Source organism: Oenanthe melanoleuca, chromosome 7 (genome assembly GCF_029582105.1).
Source record: "Oenanthe melanoleuca isolate GR-GAL-2019-014 chromosome 7, OMel1.0, whole genome shotgun sequence".
NCBI classification, from domain to species: domain Eukaryota; kingdom Metazoa; phylum Chordata; class Aves; order Passeriformes; family Muscicapidae; genus Oenanthe; species Oenanthe melanoleuca.
This window is the reverse complement of record NC_079341.1, coordinates 16,639,607-16,654,198: the sequence shown is the minus strand read 5'-3', so window position 1 is coordinate 16,654,198 and position 14,592 is coordinate 16,639,607. Positions and strand designations below refer to the sequence as shown.

Here is a 14,592-nt window from a genome sequence, read left to right as displayed (position 1 = left end):
AAAGAAAGCAGCTGATAATTAATGAAGTGAATAGTATCAATCCCATACGGACAACTTGGAAAATCAGGAATGCTTGTATCCACATTTTGTAGCAAAATGGTCATACCCCTTGATAGAACTTGATACTCATTCCTTGTTTCTTTTCTTTCTACCGATACTGAGGAGCTCTGTGCTTACCTCCTTGCAGAAAATTATGGGATAAAATAGTGACTTTTGACAAGCATTGCAGCAATTTCCAAAGAGCAGATTGTTGCTGAAACACAAATAATAATTGGAATCTTAAATTAATAACATTCTCTCTCTTATTATATTCCAAAATAAATTTCCAGCTGAACCATGACTTACAGATGTTTTGGCTTTTTTTCTAACAAACACTGTCACCAGTTACACTGGTGCCACTAAAGTCACATTTTAAAGAATGGCTTATTTAGTTCACATGTGTGGCATTTTGTTTCTCAGCAGTTTTAATTTGAAGCATGTCAGAACTGTTTAACACTAAGCCAAAGATTCAGTCAGTCACTTGGCACAAATAGAGAACACTAAGTTTGGAGTGCTAAGTATCAAGGTAAATAAGGTTAGCAAAAAGGTAAGTAAAATGCAAGAAAAAGAGTTATCATCAGTTCAATGAATGGTAAATCATGGTCCTGTTCCTTCTGAAATGAATCTCTGTCCCCCTAATAAACTGGTGGCAAGTGCAAAGTCACCAGTCTCTCCCAACCCTTCGCTTTGGGGTTTCCAGGAGCTAGGAGGAATTTTCCAGATGTGAGAGGTTCCCTGGGTTTTTAGAAAGGAGGCAAATTAAGACAGACCCAAGGCCTACAGGGCAGCAGCTCTGGCTTTCATAGCAGCTGATATTTTGTAGTTTCTTAGTTGTAGAATGGTTAGAATAATTGGCCATGGTGGAAAACACTGCACCTACCCATATCCCTGCTTTCCACTCCTTAACTGTCTTGGAACTTCAGGTATTGTGGTTCTATGTCCACACTGTCATTAAAAGGCTACAATAATCTAACCAAACAGTTCTCTGAACACATGTGGAAGCCTCTGCTTTCCTCCTTGTGTTGCATCTGAACAGCAGATTAGTGTCCTCTTCAGGAAGCAGCCAGGGATCTCTTTGTTTCCTTCTTTCAGGTACAAGGTGAATTAATCCATTTGGAAACCAGCAAATCCACCCCTCCCTTTCCCCTCCACAAACTCGAATTCTTCCAGCCTACATCTCTTGACTATAAAGAGATAAAGCTCAGATGCCCTATATGACGAAGAACTGAGCCTGTTTCTTTGCATTAAGTTTTACTAAATAAATTGCTTTTGTTGTTTAAAGCTGTGATGAATGGAGACAGAGGGCCAGGTTGGTCGCTGGAACAGTACAATGGATGTAAGAAGGTTTTTTTTTCTTTGCCATATAAATCATTCACATTGTTTAAGGTACATTGATCAATCTAATGGCTTGTAATAGGCTCCTAATTGCCACTAGGAAAGTATTGCAAGCTTGCATCTGAACGTGAAATGGTTCATGATCCGAGCTGAAATTCACCTTAAGTCTGAGTTCCAGTAATTACAGAACACAGAAAGAGCATAATGAATGGCTCCCCTTCTTTCTTTGCCCTAATCCCAGGACAGAGTGAGGGGGAAGAAGAGAACATAGGAACGGGGGTCTGGCGTATTTTCCTCTACCAAAAAAGCAATTCATTAAAAGGCAAAAGCTGCAGAAGGATTTATTGGTCATTGTGGACCGAATAGAACTTTGTAATGTCAATCATCCTGCCTATTACACTGCCACATATCTCTATCTCTAGACAGACAGCTTGCTTAATCACAATCAACATTCTGAGTCACGCCTGGCTAAAAACGTGGTATAAAAAGCTAGGAGGGCATCGGAAGCGGGATGCTAGGGGAAATGTGGGGACAGGACTCCGCGACGAGGCTGCTGCGGGGAGGCCCCCGCCGCTGCCCTGCCCGCCCGGTGCTGCCGCTGCCCGCGCCCGGCCGGGGGAGCCCGGGGCGGAGGAGCCGGGCGGGCACGGGGAGCCCGGGGCGGAGGAGCCGGGCGGGCACGGGGAGCCCGGGGCGGAGGAGCCGGGCGGGCCGGGGCGGGCCGGGCGCTGCCGCCGGCCGCCGAGCTCGTCCCGGCCGCCGCTGCCCTGCTCCGCGCACACACCTCATTACCGAGGCAGCAGAGCTGCTTTAATGCACTTGTGCGGAAAGGCGGCTTTACGCTCTATAAACGCTGGGTCCGAGCGTTTCCTAATTAAACTCTTTCTATTTAGAAACACCTGCGTTTTAAGAAAGCTTTCTGAACGCTAGCACTGGCTGAATTTCCAACCTGCTGCAGTCTGAGCTTGTCATGCTTAACCTATACATCGTAACAGCACTGGAAAGCATGTGAACCAAGAGGTAAAATCCTCGTACAATGCTCTTCGCACAATGCTCCTCAGACTTTCCTACCATGGCAGAAAACAAATCTATGATGCTGTTGAATAATCTCCCAATAATTGTAGCAATTAAAATCATCATCCAGTCTGCAGTCACCTTCCTTCCTTTGACACTAGTCTTCCCTTGAATTGTTAACGTGTCTCCGGCTGAGATAAACAGAACAAGGGAGCTTTAAAATCCACGGTCCAAATAAATTTAGCGGAAGAGAATTAATTCCAAAGACACGCTTTTGACTGCGTTCAGTAAGCGACAGGATTTCTGAAACTATTGTGCAGATTTTTAAAACACAGGGTAATATGGGTCTCCCTGCTACTCCTAAACAGTGTCACCTTAAAGATCGAGGAAAGATGAAAGCCCAGCCTGATGCTCCACCTCGGGGCTCAGTGTGCGGGGGGCAGGAGGAGAGGGGAGTGCACCATGTAACAAACATCATATGAAAGATCAAGCAGAAATTGTGGGAGAGTGCCATAATTTTCATTTAATTTCCATGATCTATTTGATCCCAGCGCTCATTCCCTTTTTATTAACTATAAAAGATTTCCTTCCAATCAAAAGCTGCACTTCATCTTCACCCACAAATGAAAAACTCTATAGTGGAAAGAATTCAGTGGACTCAACAGGCACCAAGGTCTGTATTTTAACACTATCTCTATGTATCCTTCCCCCTTGTAGTATCTAGTCTTGGGCAGAATAGTGGGGAAGCCTTTTCCTAACTGAAGTTATTAATTTATCACCAGGTACCCCTCTGAGTTGCTCTGATAATCAATGCTGGCTTCTAGATCACATAAATGAAGAGTGTAATTGAGGGGGGAGGGGGTTTCGCACGGAAGAACTGTTGCTAAAAAAAAAAAAAAAAAAAAAGAAATCTGGCAGGACGCAATTATTTATCTCGGCAACGAGCAGTTTGCCTGTTTCCTGCCCATGTCTCTCGTGTTTGGCAGAAAATTAGGCTGCTTCTCTTAAACTTGGAAGGGTTTGCCCCCTTCCCACCCATAACATCCATGGGTAAAACTCCGTGCCCCTCCTAGAATGCAGGGGGAATTTGTACAGCAACCGTACATTTAACTGCTGCTAAATCGATTTATTTGGAAAATATTTGGCAGCTCTTTCCCTGAGCTCTTTTTGAACAGACGAGCCATTTCATCTGATGCTCTTGAATATAAACCCAGGAGCTTCCCAACCATCTGTAATGAACGAATTGTTTCCCAGCTCTACCTCCTAAAGACAGCAACTTTAGTAGTTGCACAGATCAAAAGACACTCGTAGAGAGAAGATGGGAAACAATATTGTTCAAAGAAAGTGAACTGTTGCATTTAATTAGGCTATTCTTTATTAGTATTCATATTGAGATTTTTTTTTTTTTTAGATTTATGTTGATTTAACTGTAATGTATTTATGATGTAAATATATTCTGAGATGAAAACGTCACGGATCAATTGTAAAGGACCCGGATACATAATTTTAAAAAATCAGTTTCAGTTTATATGAGGTTCTCACCCCACTTTCGCTTCTTAGTCAGATTTGTTTATGCAGAATCGACATTTAATAGTGCTAATTGCACTCCAGTTAAATTGCCCTGATTGCAGAAAGGGAAGCAATTTTCGTGCTCTCTGTCTGGGTTTGGAAGAAATTGTTTTATATTCACCTCTTTATAAAGAAGTGGAGATAAGGCACCGAGCCTTTGCACAAATTGCACTTATGGGCTGACTGGCAGCATTCAGGCTCTATAATAGAGCATTATTTGGCCGTTTTGAATAATGTAAAGCATTTGCTGAAAGCTATTCTCGTGAAAATTGCTTTAACTTTTAAAAGGGTGATGATTCACTCCAAACCAGGCCTTTGTTACATTGTCATTATCCCCCCAAATGTTTTAACAGTCAGCTCAACACTTTAGCATAACACATTGATCTTTGTTTAAAAACTCGATTTTTGGAGTATGAAAAAAAATCTGTCAGAAAATACTTGACCCCCTAAAGATTTTAGCAGCGTTCCCCCTTCCGCCGCCATTCGCTCAGCCTTTCCACCGCCTGCCTCGTTCCTGCGGGTTTTAGTTACTTTTCCGACTACAAAGGGGCGAGGAGATGGATGTGCGGCAGGCAGAGCCGCCCGCCAGTCTTCAGGCGCAGCAGAATCCCTACTTTGCTGTGGGAGCGCAAGCGGGCAGCGGATGCCTTTACTCGCTGATGTAGAGGAAACATTTTTAAACGTCACGCTCTCGATCTGCCTTCCAGCCGTATTTTATTGATGACTTTCCCAAGGATGAGAGGAAAGACCCTCTCCCCCCGCCGCCCTGGGGCTGGCCAGAAGCGCCGCGCTGCCACTGGATGACCACCACGGCGGGCTCCTGGAAAGGGAAGGAGCGGGCTTGTCCCGGAGAAAAGGAAGAAAGGAAGAAGGAAGGAGGGAAGGAAGGAGTCACCTGTTGGGCGATGGCTCCCGGGTGCCCCTGTCGGACTCCTCGCCTCACCCGTGGGGTTTATGTCGCTCCCCCCGCCACCGCCTTTCCGCCGCCTCCACCCGCCGAGCGCTACAGCCCCCCTGGGTACAGCTGCCGCTCAGGAGCTGTTCCGGGCAGACCTTTCGAGGGAAGCCTTTGCCATGCACTACCCGGAGCCCTGCGCCGGCTGCGAGTCAATGTGGAAAGAATTAAACGCAGAACAGTATTTTTTCCTACTGCCCCGACTTAATACCCGGCGACAAAAAGGCGAGCGCCCTTTGAAAATAGCCTTAGACGTTTAAATAAAAGATAATCTCCAGGGACATCCTTCCTAGCATGGCAGTCGTCCTATAGATTGCATAACACAATGTAGAAAAATCCGCAATGCCCACCTCATTTAAGCACACACATAAATACATACATATATACATATATACATGTAAACATGTAAAGAAAAGCGAAACCATAAATCTCAAATTCCCAGTTTCTCCATCTTGCTCCTAAGCGATGCCTCTTTTGCATCTGCTAGAAGGTTTTACACTGGATGGCTGAGGCGGCACCGAGAAGGAAATATTGACTGAAATGCAGAGCAAGGGCCCGGCATTGCTTGGACGCACTCATCATATTTCTGGTTCAGAATTGCACTCAGCTGCACTGGGAACGGCAAAAAGGAAGGGGAAAAGCTCCTATTCCCGTTCTCACAGAGCCGACCGCGATGATGAAAAGTTGCACGCCTATTGATCTTCCGCGGGCACAGTACGGGCAAGTTCTAGCCAATTACTTAAGAAGCCTCCATTAATTACAAATCAAAGGGACTAGCGTGCAAGACATTGAGGAGCCGAGGTTTGGACTTACATTTCGCACATGCAGAGAGCAGGTAAAGTCTCTGTCGCTCACTGGGTGCGTGGAGTGTGCACAGTGCAGAGGCCACAGGCAAGTGCTAGGGAGGCTTATTTCAGCAGCGCCCTAGCACTGCTAGGAGGGAGCAAGCCTTCTGCCATTAGCAGCACTGCTTCCTCGGGAATATATGAGGCTTGAAAAACGTGCTGCAGGCTGCGAATTTGACTTTCAAAGTGTTTTGCAGGCGATTACTCTGTAAAATATTATCTATCTTAAGCGACAGGACGTCAAATGCCCCTCGTCCCATCTCCCGCCCTGGTACAGGAGCAAAGAGATGCCTGGCAGTTCCCTGCCTTTGGAATTTTTTGGCACTTTATATAACCGCAAAGCCTCCTCAGTTCCTTTTGCAATGCAAGTAAGAAATACGTTGTGCAGGAAATAATTTCTGGCATTTAGTAAAGAAAACAAACAGAAAAAATTTAACGTGTTTTCACAGAATGTCATTAGGCGCTGTTAGGCTATTTGTATCCAACACGGTCAGCTCCTAAGTGGCCTGAAAAGGAGGCAATAGGCCTGTTGAATAAAAGCGACGCAGGTATGGTTTACGGGCCGCGAGGATCTCAGGTGGCCACACCAGCAGCGGGGCATCGGACGCCTCCTGCACAGTTTACAGGAGACGGCGGAGCGGCGTCAGGCGCGACACCAGCCCTCGGCCGGCGTTGCCCTCGCTCTGGACTCGTGCCCTGTGCGGCCCGGGCCGCTCCCCGGGGGGCGGGCGGTGCGGGGGCGGCGGGAGTCGCGGCCCGGCGGGAGGCGCGGCGCGGGGCCGGCGGTAATTGCGGCGCGGCCGCCGCCGCGGGCCGGAGCGGGGAGTTTTCTCCCCGCGCGCTGACTGGCACGCGCCCCGCGCCCCGGCGCCGGTACCTCCGCGCAGCCTGATTGGCTGCCGGGCCGCTCCGGGCCGCTCCGCCCGCGCCCTCATTGGGCGAGCGCCGCCGCCAGCGGTACTTCAAAGCGGGCGCTGCCCGCACTTAGGCAGAGTTTGGCCCCGCCGCGCCGGAGTGTCCTTAGTGCCGCCGGGCAGCGCGGGGCGCTCACCGAGCGCCGTCCCCTCCGCCCCACCGCCCAGCCCACGGACGTGCTATGGCTACGTCTATCCTCGGGGTAAGTCGCACCGCGCGCTTCCTCGCGGCTTCCCCCTGGAAAAAACTGTCGTTGCCGCCGCGTTGTGGCTGCCCCTTGCGCAAATCGCGAGGACCCGCGGATGGGGGGTGATCCCGGCCCGCCTCGGGGGATTTCATTGCGGGCTGCCCATCGGGTCGTTCCCAAAGAGTTTAGCCTGAAAACTCGCTGGGCCGTAGAGAAGCCGTGATGCTTCTGGCCTCTTTTGTTTAGTTGCTGGTTTGGGATTTTTTTGTTTGTTTGTTTGTTTTTAACTCGACCTACGCTCGATTTCCAAAGATTTTCGCCGGCCCGGCGTTGCACGAGGCGACAGTCGGAAGGCTCCGCACACTGCTCGCCTTGGTGCCATCTCTTTTTTTCCGTCGCTCCTGTACGGTTGCTCGAGGAGACGCCGCATTTCGTTCCCACGGGATTTTTGGTTTAACGGCGGTACGCTCGAGCAGCCCTCTCGGAACACGCGTGTCGCTTGTCCCCGTCGGGACCCGCTTGCAATGTAAATCTCTCGGGCCACGAGACCGGTGCCAGGCGGAAAACGAGTTGTGCCGAGCGTGGCAGGTCTGGAGCCTTCTTCTAAAATAAGAGAAAACTTTTCCGCGGTACCGCTCGTTGCGCCGCGGTTCTACCCGCGCTGCCGTGTCCCCGCGGGAGCCTGGCGAGGTGGCAAGGGTTAGGCTGACGGGCCGGCTTTGTCTCTTCCCGCAGGAAGAGCCGAGATTTGGAACGACTCCCCTGGCCATGCTGGCCGCCACCTGCAACAAGATCGGCAACACTAGTCCCCTGACTACTCTGCCCGAGTCTAGCGCCTTCGCCAAAGGGGGCTTCCACCCCTGGAAACGCTCCACCTCCAGCTGCAACCTGGGCTCCAGCCTCTCGGGCTTCACGGTGGCCACAAGTAGGGGCTCCAACGGACTGGCCAGCGGCACGGGCACCGCCAACAGCGCCTTCTGCCTGGCTTCCACCTCGCCCACTTCCTCGGCCTTCAGCAGCGACTACGGCGGCCTCTTCTCCAACTCGGCGGCGGCGGGCGTGTCCCCGCAGGAGCCCGCCGGGCAGTCGGCCTTCATCTCCAAAGTGCACAGCTCGGCGGCCGAGAGCCTCTACCCGCGGGTGGGCATGGCGCACCCCTACGAGTCCTGGTACAAGTCGGGCTTCCACTCCACGCTCTCGGCGGGCGAGGTGGCCAACGGAGCGGCCTCCTCCTGGTGGGATGTGCACACCAACCCGGGCTCCTGGCTCGAGGTGCAGAACCCGGCGGGGGGGCTGCAGAGCTCGCTGCACTCGGGCGCCCCCCAGGCCTCGTTGCACTCCCAACTGGGCACCTACAATCCCGACTTCAGCTCCCTCACCCACTCCGCCTTCAGCTCCACCGGCCTGGGCTCCACGGCCGCCTCGCACCTGCTCTCCACCAGCCAGCACCTGCTCACCCAGGAGGGCTTCAAGCCCGTGCTGCCCTCCTACACGGACTCCAGCGCGGCGGTGGCGGCGGCCAGCGCCATGATCTCGGGCGCCGCCGCCGCCGCCGCCGGGAGCGGCTCGGCCCGCTCCGCCCGGCGCTACTCGGGCCGCGCCACCTGCGACTGCCCCAACTGCCAGGAGGCCGAGCGGCTGGGGCCGGCGGGGGCCAGCCTGCGGCGCAAGGGGCTGCACAGCTGCCACATCCCCGGCTGCGGCAAGGTGTACGGCAAGACCTCGCACCTGAAGGCGCACCTGCGCTGGCACACGGGCGAGCGGCCCTTCGTCTGCAACTGGCTCTTCTGCGGGAAGCGCTTCACCCGCTCCGACGAGCTGCAGCGGCACCTGCGGACTCACACGGGCGAGAAGCGCTTCGCCTGTCCCGTCTGCAACAAGCGCTTCATGCGCAGCGACCACCTGAGCAAACACATCAAAACGCACAACGGGGGCGGCGGCGGCAAAAAGGGCAGCGACAGCGACACGGACGCCAGCAACCTGGAAACGCCGCGCTCCGAGTCCCCCGACCTCATCCTGCACGAGGGGGTGGGCGCCGCCGCCCGCGGCCCGGGCAAGGAACCTAGCGCGGGGCCCGGCGACTCCTAGGGGCAGCGCCGCCGAGACGCTCGGACTGAGCCCCGCGCCGCCCCGACGGACGGAGCCGCCCCGCCGCCGGCAGCCCCCGGGCCGCAGCGGGGGCGGGCCGCTGCACGGCGGGGCCGGAGGGGAGCGGCCCCCGGCCCGCCCGGCCACTAGGTACCGAGTGACACATTCTTCCGTTTCCCTTTTCTCCTTCTGTTGGAAGGCAAGCATCCTAAGAGAGGCTTAAGGTGAGAAATACAGCTGCAACTTTGAGACGGTCCCTCTGTATCTCATAAACATCTGTATAAATAGGGTTCAAAAAAGAAGAAAAACAGAAAAAAAAAAAAAAAAAAAGAAACCAGATCGTGTTCCCTTATTTTTCTTGTAAATGTTGATCTGATAGGGGGGTTGGGGAATTTTTTTTTAATTGGTGAATTCCTGAAATTCAGGGAGGTTTTGGGGTTCTGTTTTTTTTTTTTTTTTAATTTTATTTTATTTTAAATTTCTGATGCACTTTGTGGAAGTCAGTATATATGTAAAAGATATTTAAAATGTTGAGTTAACGCTTCACTCAAATACACGTAAGTTAAGGTCTCTTAAAGAAATTAAATGCGTTTATCTGTATGGAAAAAAAAAATCTTGACATATTTTCATTTTGGTATTATTAAAGGACTCTGAACAATATACTCACGGGTTTGTTCTTCTTCGTGTCCCCTCCTTCCCCCCCGCCCAGTCCTCGCAGGGGTTACTTCTTTAGTGGAAGCCCTCGCACCCCTTTCCATCGTCCTTTCAGTCACTGTGATCAAAAATACAGTCAGCAATGATACAGTTGGGAGGGAATGGAACCGGCCCCCGAGCCAGGCACACTGAACCACTCTGCTCACTCTTTTCAAACCGCCTTTGCTTTAATTTACTTAAAAGAAAAAATAAAAAAAAAATAGCCGAGTCCGAGCCCTGCTGCAGCCAGAAAACATGCTGAGACCTAAGCGTCTTTGGTGAAACCGTCCCCAAAATTGAGTGAAGGGAAACTGTGCTGAAGAACTATTTATTTAATTTTAAAAGCCTTCAGCGCCACAAGGCTGCCTAGGCTGGGAGGTGATCTCGAGGGAATAAATCGCTAGAGTCAATACTCCGGAAAAGACATTTCATGCCTAAATGAAAATCTTGTTAAATGTTATTAATTTTGACTTAGAGCACACAGCAGCCCCCTGTGCCTTGTATTCCCTTATTAGGGATTCATGTCTTATCAAATATCTAATTAATCTCCTAGACATCATTTGTTCTGGCCAACTTTATCTCAGCTGGTCCACGGGGAAAACTCCGAATATTCTCGGTGACAAAGCTCCCTTGAAGATCCTTTTAATTGTCCAAATTAACTGCACCAAATTTGCATGTCAAACGGTAAAGGGCAACCTAAGATAAAATGTAAACGTTTTAAAAGCCCCAAACTAAGCACTTGATTTGATAACTAGGCTTTTTAATGTTATGGAAGACAACTGCTCCTTTCCTTTTCAAAGACAGTTGATCTATGCAAATAGTGAATTGGAAATGCTTATGTCCCCATGCAGTCAAATGGTCCTTGCATGTTATTTGAATATCAGTGGCTTTGCTATTGAAAAGGTTCAAGGATGCTCTCTGACTTCTTTGTGATTACTCAGTGCAGCGTCTTATTCTGAAGAAAAAAAACTCAGGAATAATTAAAGGCTGGGCTAAGGCCTGGGAACACATTTGGGACAGGAATCTCATTTAGACAGGCTCTTTCAAAATAAGGCACAGTTAAATTGACCAGAAGGCAATTATTGAAATGAAAATTATTTTCACTCCCTTTGTCTCCTGACCACCAACCTAACAGCCACAGTATTTTTTTAAAGGCAAATTGTTAAATGAGATAATTGTGTTATTAAAAAAAAAAAAAAAAAAAAAAAAAAAAAAAAAAAAAAAAAGAGGGTGAGGGAAAAAAAAAAAGTTAATTTACTCTGGTCGGTACAGATTGTATGAATACAAATATTTTAATCCTCCATAAAACAGGGAATGCAAATAGCATCGGGAAACGGATTCTGCTGTTGGCCACCAACTGGAATAAAGACGTTGCGTTAAAGAAAATACATCTGCCGTGAATACTAATAACCGCGTCCCACCTCCTCCGCGCCACTGTTGCACAAAAGCGGCCGGGCAGCGCCGACACCGCCTGTGCCCTGGGGCGGCGGCGGGAGCCCGGCGGGCAGTTCCGCGGGCCGGGAAAAGGGAGCCTCCCGGGAGAGGCACCTCGCATCACAGCACCTTCCCCGAGAGCCGCTCCGGAATTTTCCCGGCCAAAAGCATCCCGGCAAAGGTTTCCTTCCTCCCGCCCCCGGGCGGGTGCCGGCCGGTTTCCCGGGGGCAGGGGAGGGGAGCGGGCGCGGGGGACGCGCTCGGGCGGCGGTAACACAGAGCTCGGGCGGCGGGACCCGGCTCTCCTCCCTGCCGGGCGGCCTGGGGGCTGCGCAGGAATGCACCCGCGCGGGGTGCTGGGCAGGAGTCAGCTTTGTTTTCGATTTATAATAAAACACATCAAAGGACACCATCCAGGTCCAGTTTCTGCCAGGCCAGGGTTACAATTCTCAGCTCAGTGATCAAGGACCTTTTTGCATTGCCTTTGCCCCTTCGGGTCAGAAAACGTCCATCACTTACAGACTCCCCAGAAACGAGGAAGGGAGCAGCTCTGGGCCGCAGAGCCGGTTCGTTTAACCAAGAAAAGAGAAAGCGTGTCACCTTTTTAAAAAATAAATGACACCATTCTTTCGTAAATGTTGGAGATAATTATATAGTCTGGGGAACTTCTACACAAAAAAAAAAAACCCGAAAAAACAAAAAAACAAAAAAAACCAAACCAAAAACCTAAATAACAAACGGTATGAGAACCGAAAAATAAATGTGATTTCGGTCTTTGAATCCGTAGTGCACCTCTTTAAGTAAGAGGACGCTAACCCGAGAGCGGGAGAGCACCGGGAACAAGAGGGTGCCCTCGGGCTCCGGTGGGAAGGGAGGGACAGGGGAAGCCGGGCTCCCCGCCGCCTTGGCCCCGCTCGCCCCGGGTTTGCCCGTGAGCTGAGCTGAGCTCCCATTTATATCCCGCTCCAGCTACTGCTGCCCATTCCCACACCTCGGGGACAGCGGCTTCAACCCTGCTCCGTGAGTTAAAACACGACAAACAACCAGCCAGTGATGGCAACCACCACAGACGGGAGAAGGTAAAATGCCAGGAAAAATTATCCACTAAATGTCATTCGATCGCCAGGTCCCCCGTTCGCAGGAAACGCGTCCCTTTTGCCCCCCGCGGCGAGTTACCGACCCAACGGCTCGTTTTACACTTAAAAGGTAACATTAATGTTTTTGTTCTAATGAGATAATATATAAACACACGATCGCGTGCCTGGACAGCTTCTTAATTGCGTCTTTTAATTCAAATGGAAACTTTATCTGCGGGAGCTGCAATTTATTTGCAGCCATTATCTGTTCCCCAGGATCCTCTCCCACCCTTCCAAAACGCAGATGAAGGGAAGCTAACAGACAGCCCGCCCCTTTGAGTAATTGGTGTGCTAAGTGTTTATTTTAAGTGAGAATAATTTAGCTACAAATTTCCTCAAGGAATAACACCCTTCACACACTACAAAAGGAGAGCAGGAGCCAGCCCGAGCCCGCGCTCCGGTCCCGCTCCCGGCGCTGCCCCGCACGGCGGCTGCCGGGCGCCACCTAGAGGCGCCGGCGGCGGGAGCGCGGGCCGGGGGCGCGGCCGGGGCGGCCGCGGGGGCGGCGGCGTGCGCGGGCCGGGCCGCGGCGAGGAGCCGGCGGCGGGAGCGCGGGCCGGGCCGGGGCGGGGGAGGGCGAGAGGGAGCGGGCGGGCTAGCGCGAACTTCCCTGGGAGACGGCGGGCGGGACACGCACACGCAGCCCGGGGCAGCCGGCCCGGCCTCGCCGCTGCCCGGGCCGCCAAGCGCAGAGGCGGCCGGGCCCTCACGAGCACCGCTCCGCACCTGCGGCCGGGCGCGGCCTCCGGCGGGCACCCCGGCGGGCCCCGGGCGCGGCTCTGCCGCCGCCGCCGCCTCGGCGCCGCTGTTGTTCCACAAACGCGCGGCAGCGCTGCTCCGAGATGTGCTAATTGGTACCTGGCTTGCAGGGCGCGGGGTCCCTGTCCGCTCCCCGGCACAAAGTAGGCTGCTAGAAAATTTGAAATTGCCTTTCAGCCTAAAGCTGCCTTACCTGAATGTCATAATTACAGTAATTATGTACATCCAAATTACATGCTAATTAAATTAGAATCAAATCGTTCTAAATCGAAATCAAATGAGGTAGCGAGAATTAATCAATGACAACATAAATAGAGAGCTTCCTTCAGGGATATTTATTGTACCGATCCGAGCAGGAGCCCCAGCTGGGAGTCACCGTCTATTTACTTTCGGAGTAGCAATAATTTATTGCTCGGCGTTAATTCTAAGCCGAAAGCGGCCCGGGACAGCTGGCCCGAAGCTCCCCGCCCTCCAGCCCGCCCCGAGAGCCGCCAGGCGGCACCGGGAGCCCAGCCCGCCCCGTCCCGACGCAGCCCCAAGCCCCCGGCAGAGCCGCCCCAGGGGAGCCGCCGGCCCCGCTCCGAGCCCGGGAGTCCCGGCCAGGGGTCCTGCCCTGCCCGCCCGGCGGAGGGAACCCCCTCGCGGCGTCGCGGCCCCGCCGCCCAGCCCCGCAGAAGGGTAACCCTATTCCGCGGTTTTTACGGAAATAATTAAATAAATATCGGAATAAAGATACGGCTAGAGCCGCTGTTACCTCCATCCGCGGAGCGACAGCACCTCCTGCCGGGCCCCGCCGGCTCTGCCGGGCGCCGCGCTGGCCCGGGGCGGCGGCGCCTCATGGGCCGCGGGCGGGGCGGGGCCGGGCGCGCGCAGCCGCCCCGCGCCGCGGGCGGTGCCGGCGGGGCCCGTGAGGGCGGCGGGCGAACACCGGCCCAGCCGGCCCGGCCCAGCGCACCCCGCCGCACCGAGCAACCCGGCCGGGCCCCGCTCTGGCGAGGGCCGCCCCACCTCCCGCAGCCGCCTCGAGGGTCGCTTCCGTACCCGTGAGGGGCACAGACTGGCCTAGGGAAGGCACCGGGAGCAGTGAGACACTGCCTGTACAGTCACACAAACCTCCTGACGGGATGAGTGGCTTGCTACAAAGCTCCTGTAGTCAAAACAGATACATCCAAAGTGTCACAACTTTTCTGCCAGTTTCTTCCTATGTCAAAAGGCAGGATAGACTGTTTAACTACATGGAAAGGAGGAAAGTGGAGAGCCCACAAAAGAGCACACAGCTTTGAATTTTGAGCTGTCCACTCTTCTTCAGGTGGGAGTCAATTGCATTGTAGTTGGCAGGATTGCTGAGCCAAATACAAAACAACTGGAAAGACCCTTCTTTGGAATGAAAGCACCTTATTCTGTATTTCCCGCTGTACTTAACACAAAATTGTTCTACCAGAATATGCCTTTTCCCCCGTTACTCTGCCCTCTCTTACACAGAAGTTTTGTTTAGATTCCTAAAACAGGCATTTTTGCAGTCTCCTCCTGTTCGTTCTAAATCAGAGCTTCCACACATCAATACAGGGGGGCTGACTACTGCAGGGGCTCTTTAACTCCCACCTACTTCAGCAAGAATGCCCA

General features: G+C 52.5%; 1 protein-coding gene across 1 annotated transcript; it reads left to right on the top strand.

Moving 5' to 3' along the window:
• Positions 1 to 6,853: 6,853 nt before the first annotated feature.
• Positions 6,854 to 8,947, top strand: SP9 (Sp9 transcription factor). Its single transcript, XM_056496852.1, has 2 exons — positions 6,854 to 6,874; positions 7,595 to 8,947. Exons 1-2 carry the CDS (start codon positions 6,854 to 6,856, stop codon positions 8,945 to 8,947), a joined length of 1,374 nt encoding a protein of 457 aa, XP_056352827.1.
• The last annotated feature ends 5,645 nt before the right edge of the window (positions 8,948 to 14,592 follow it).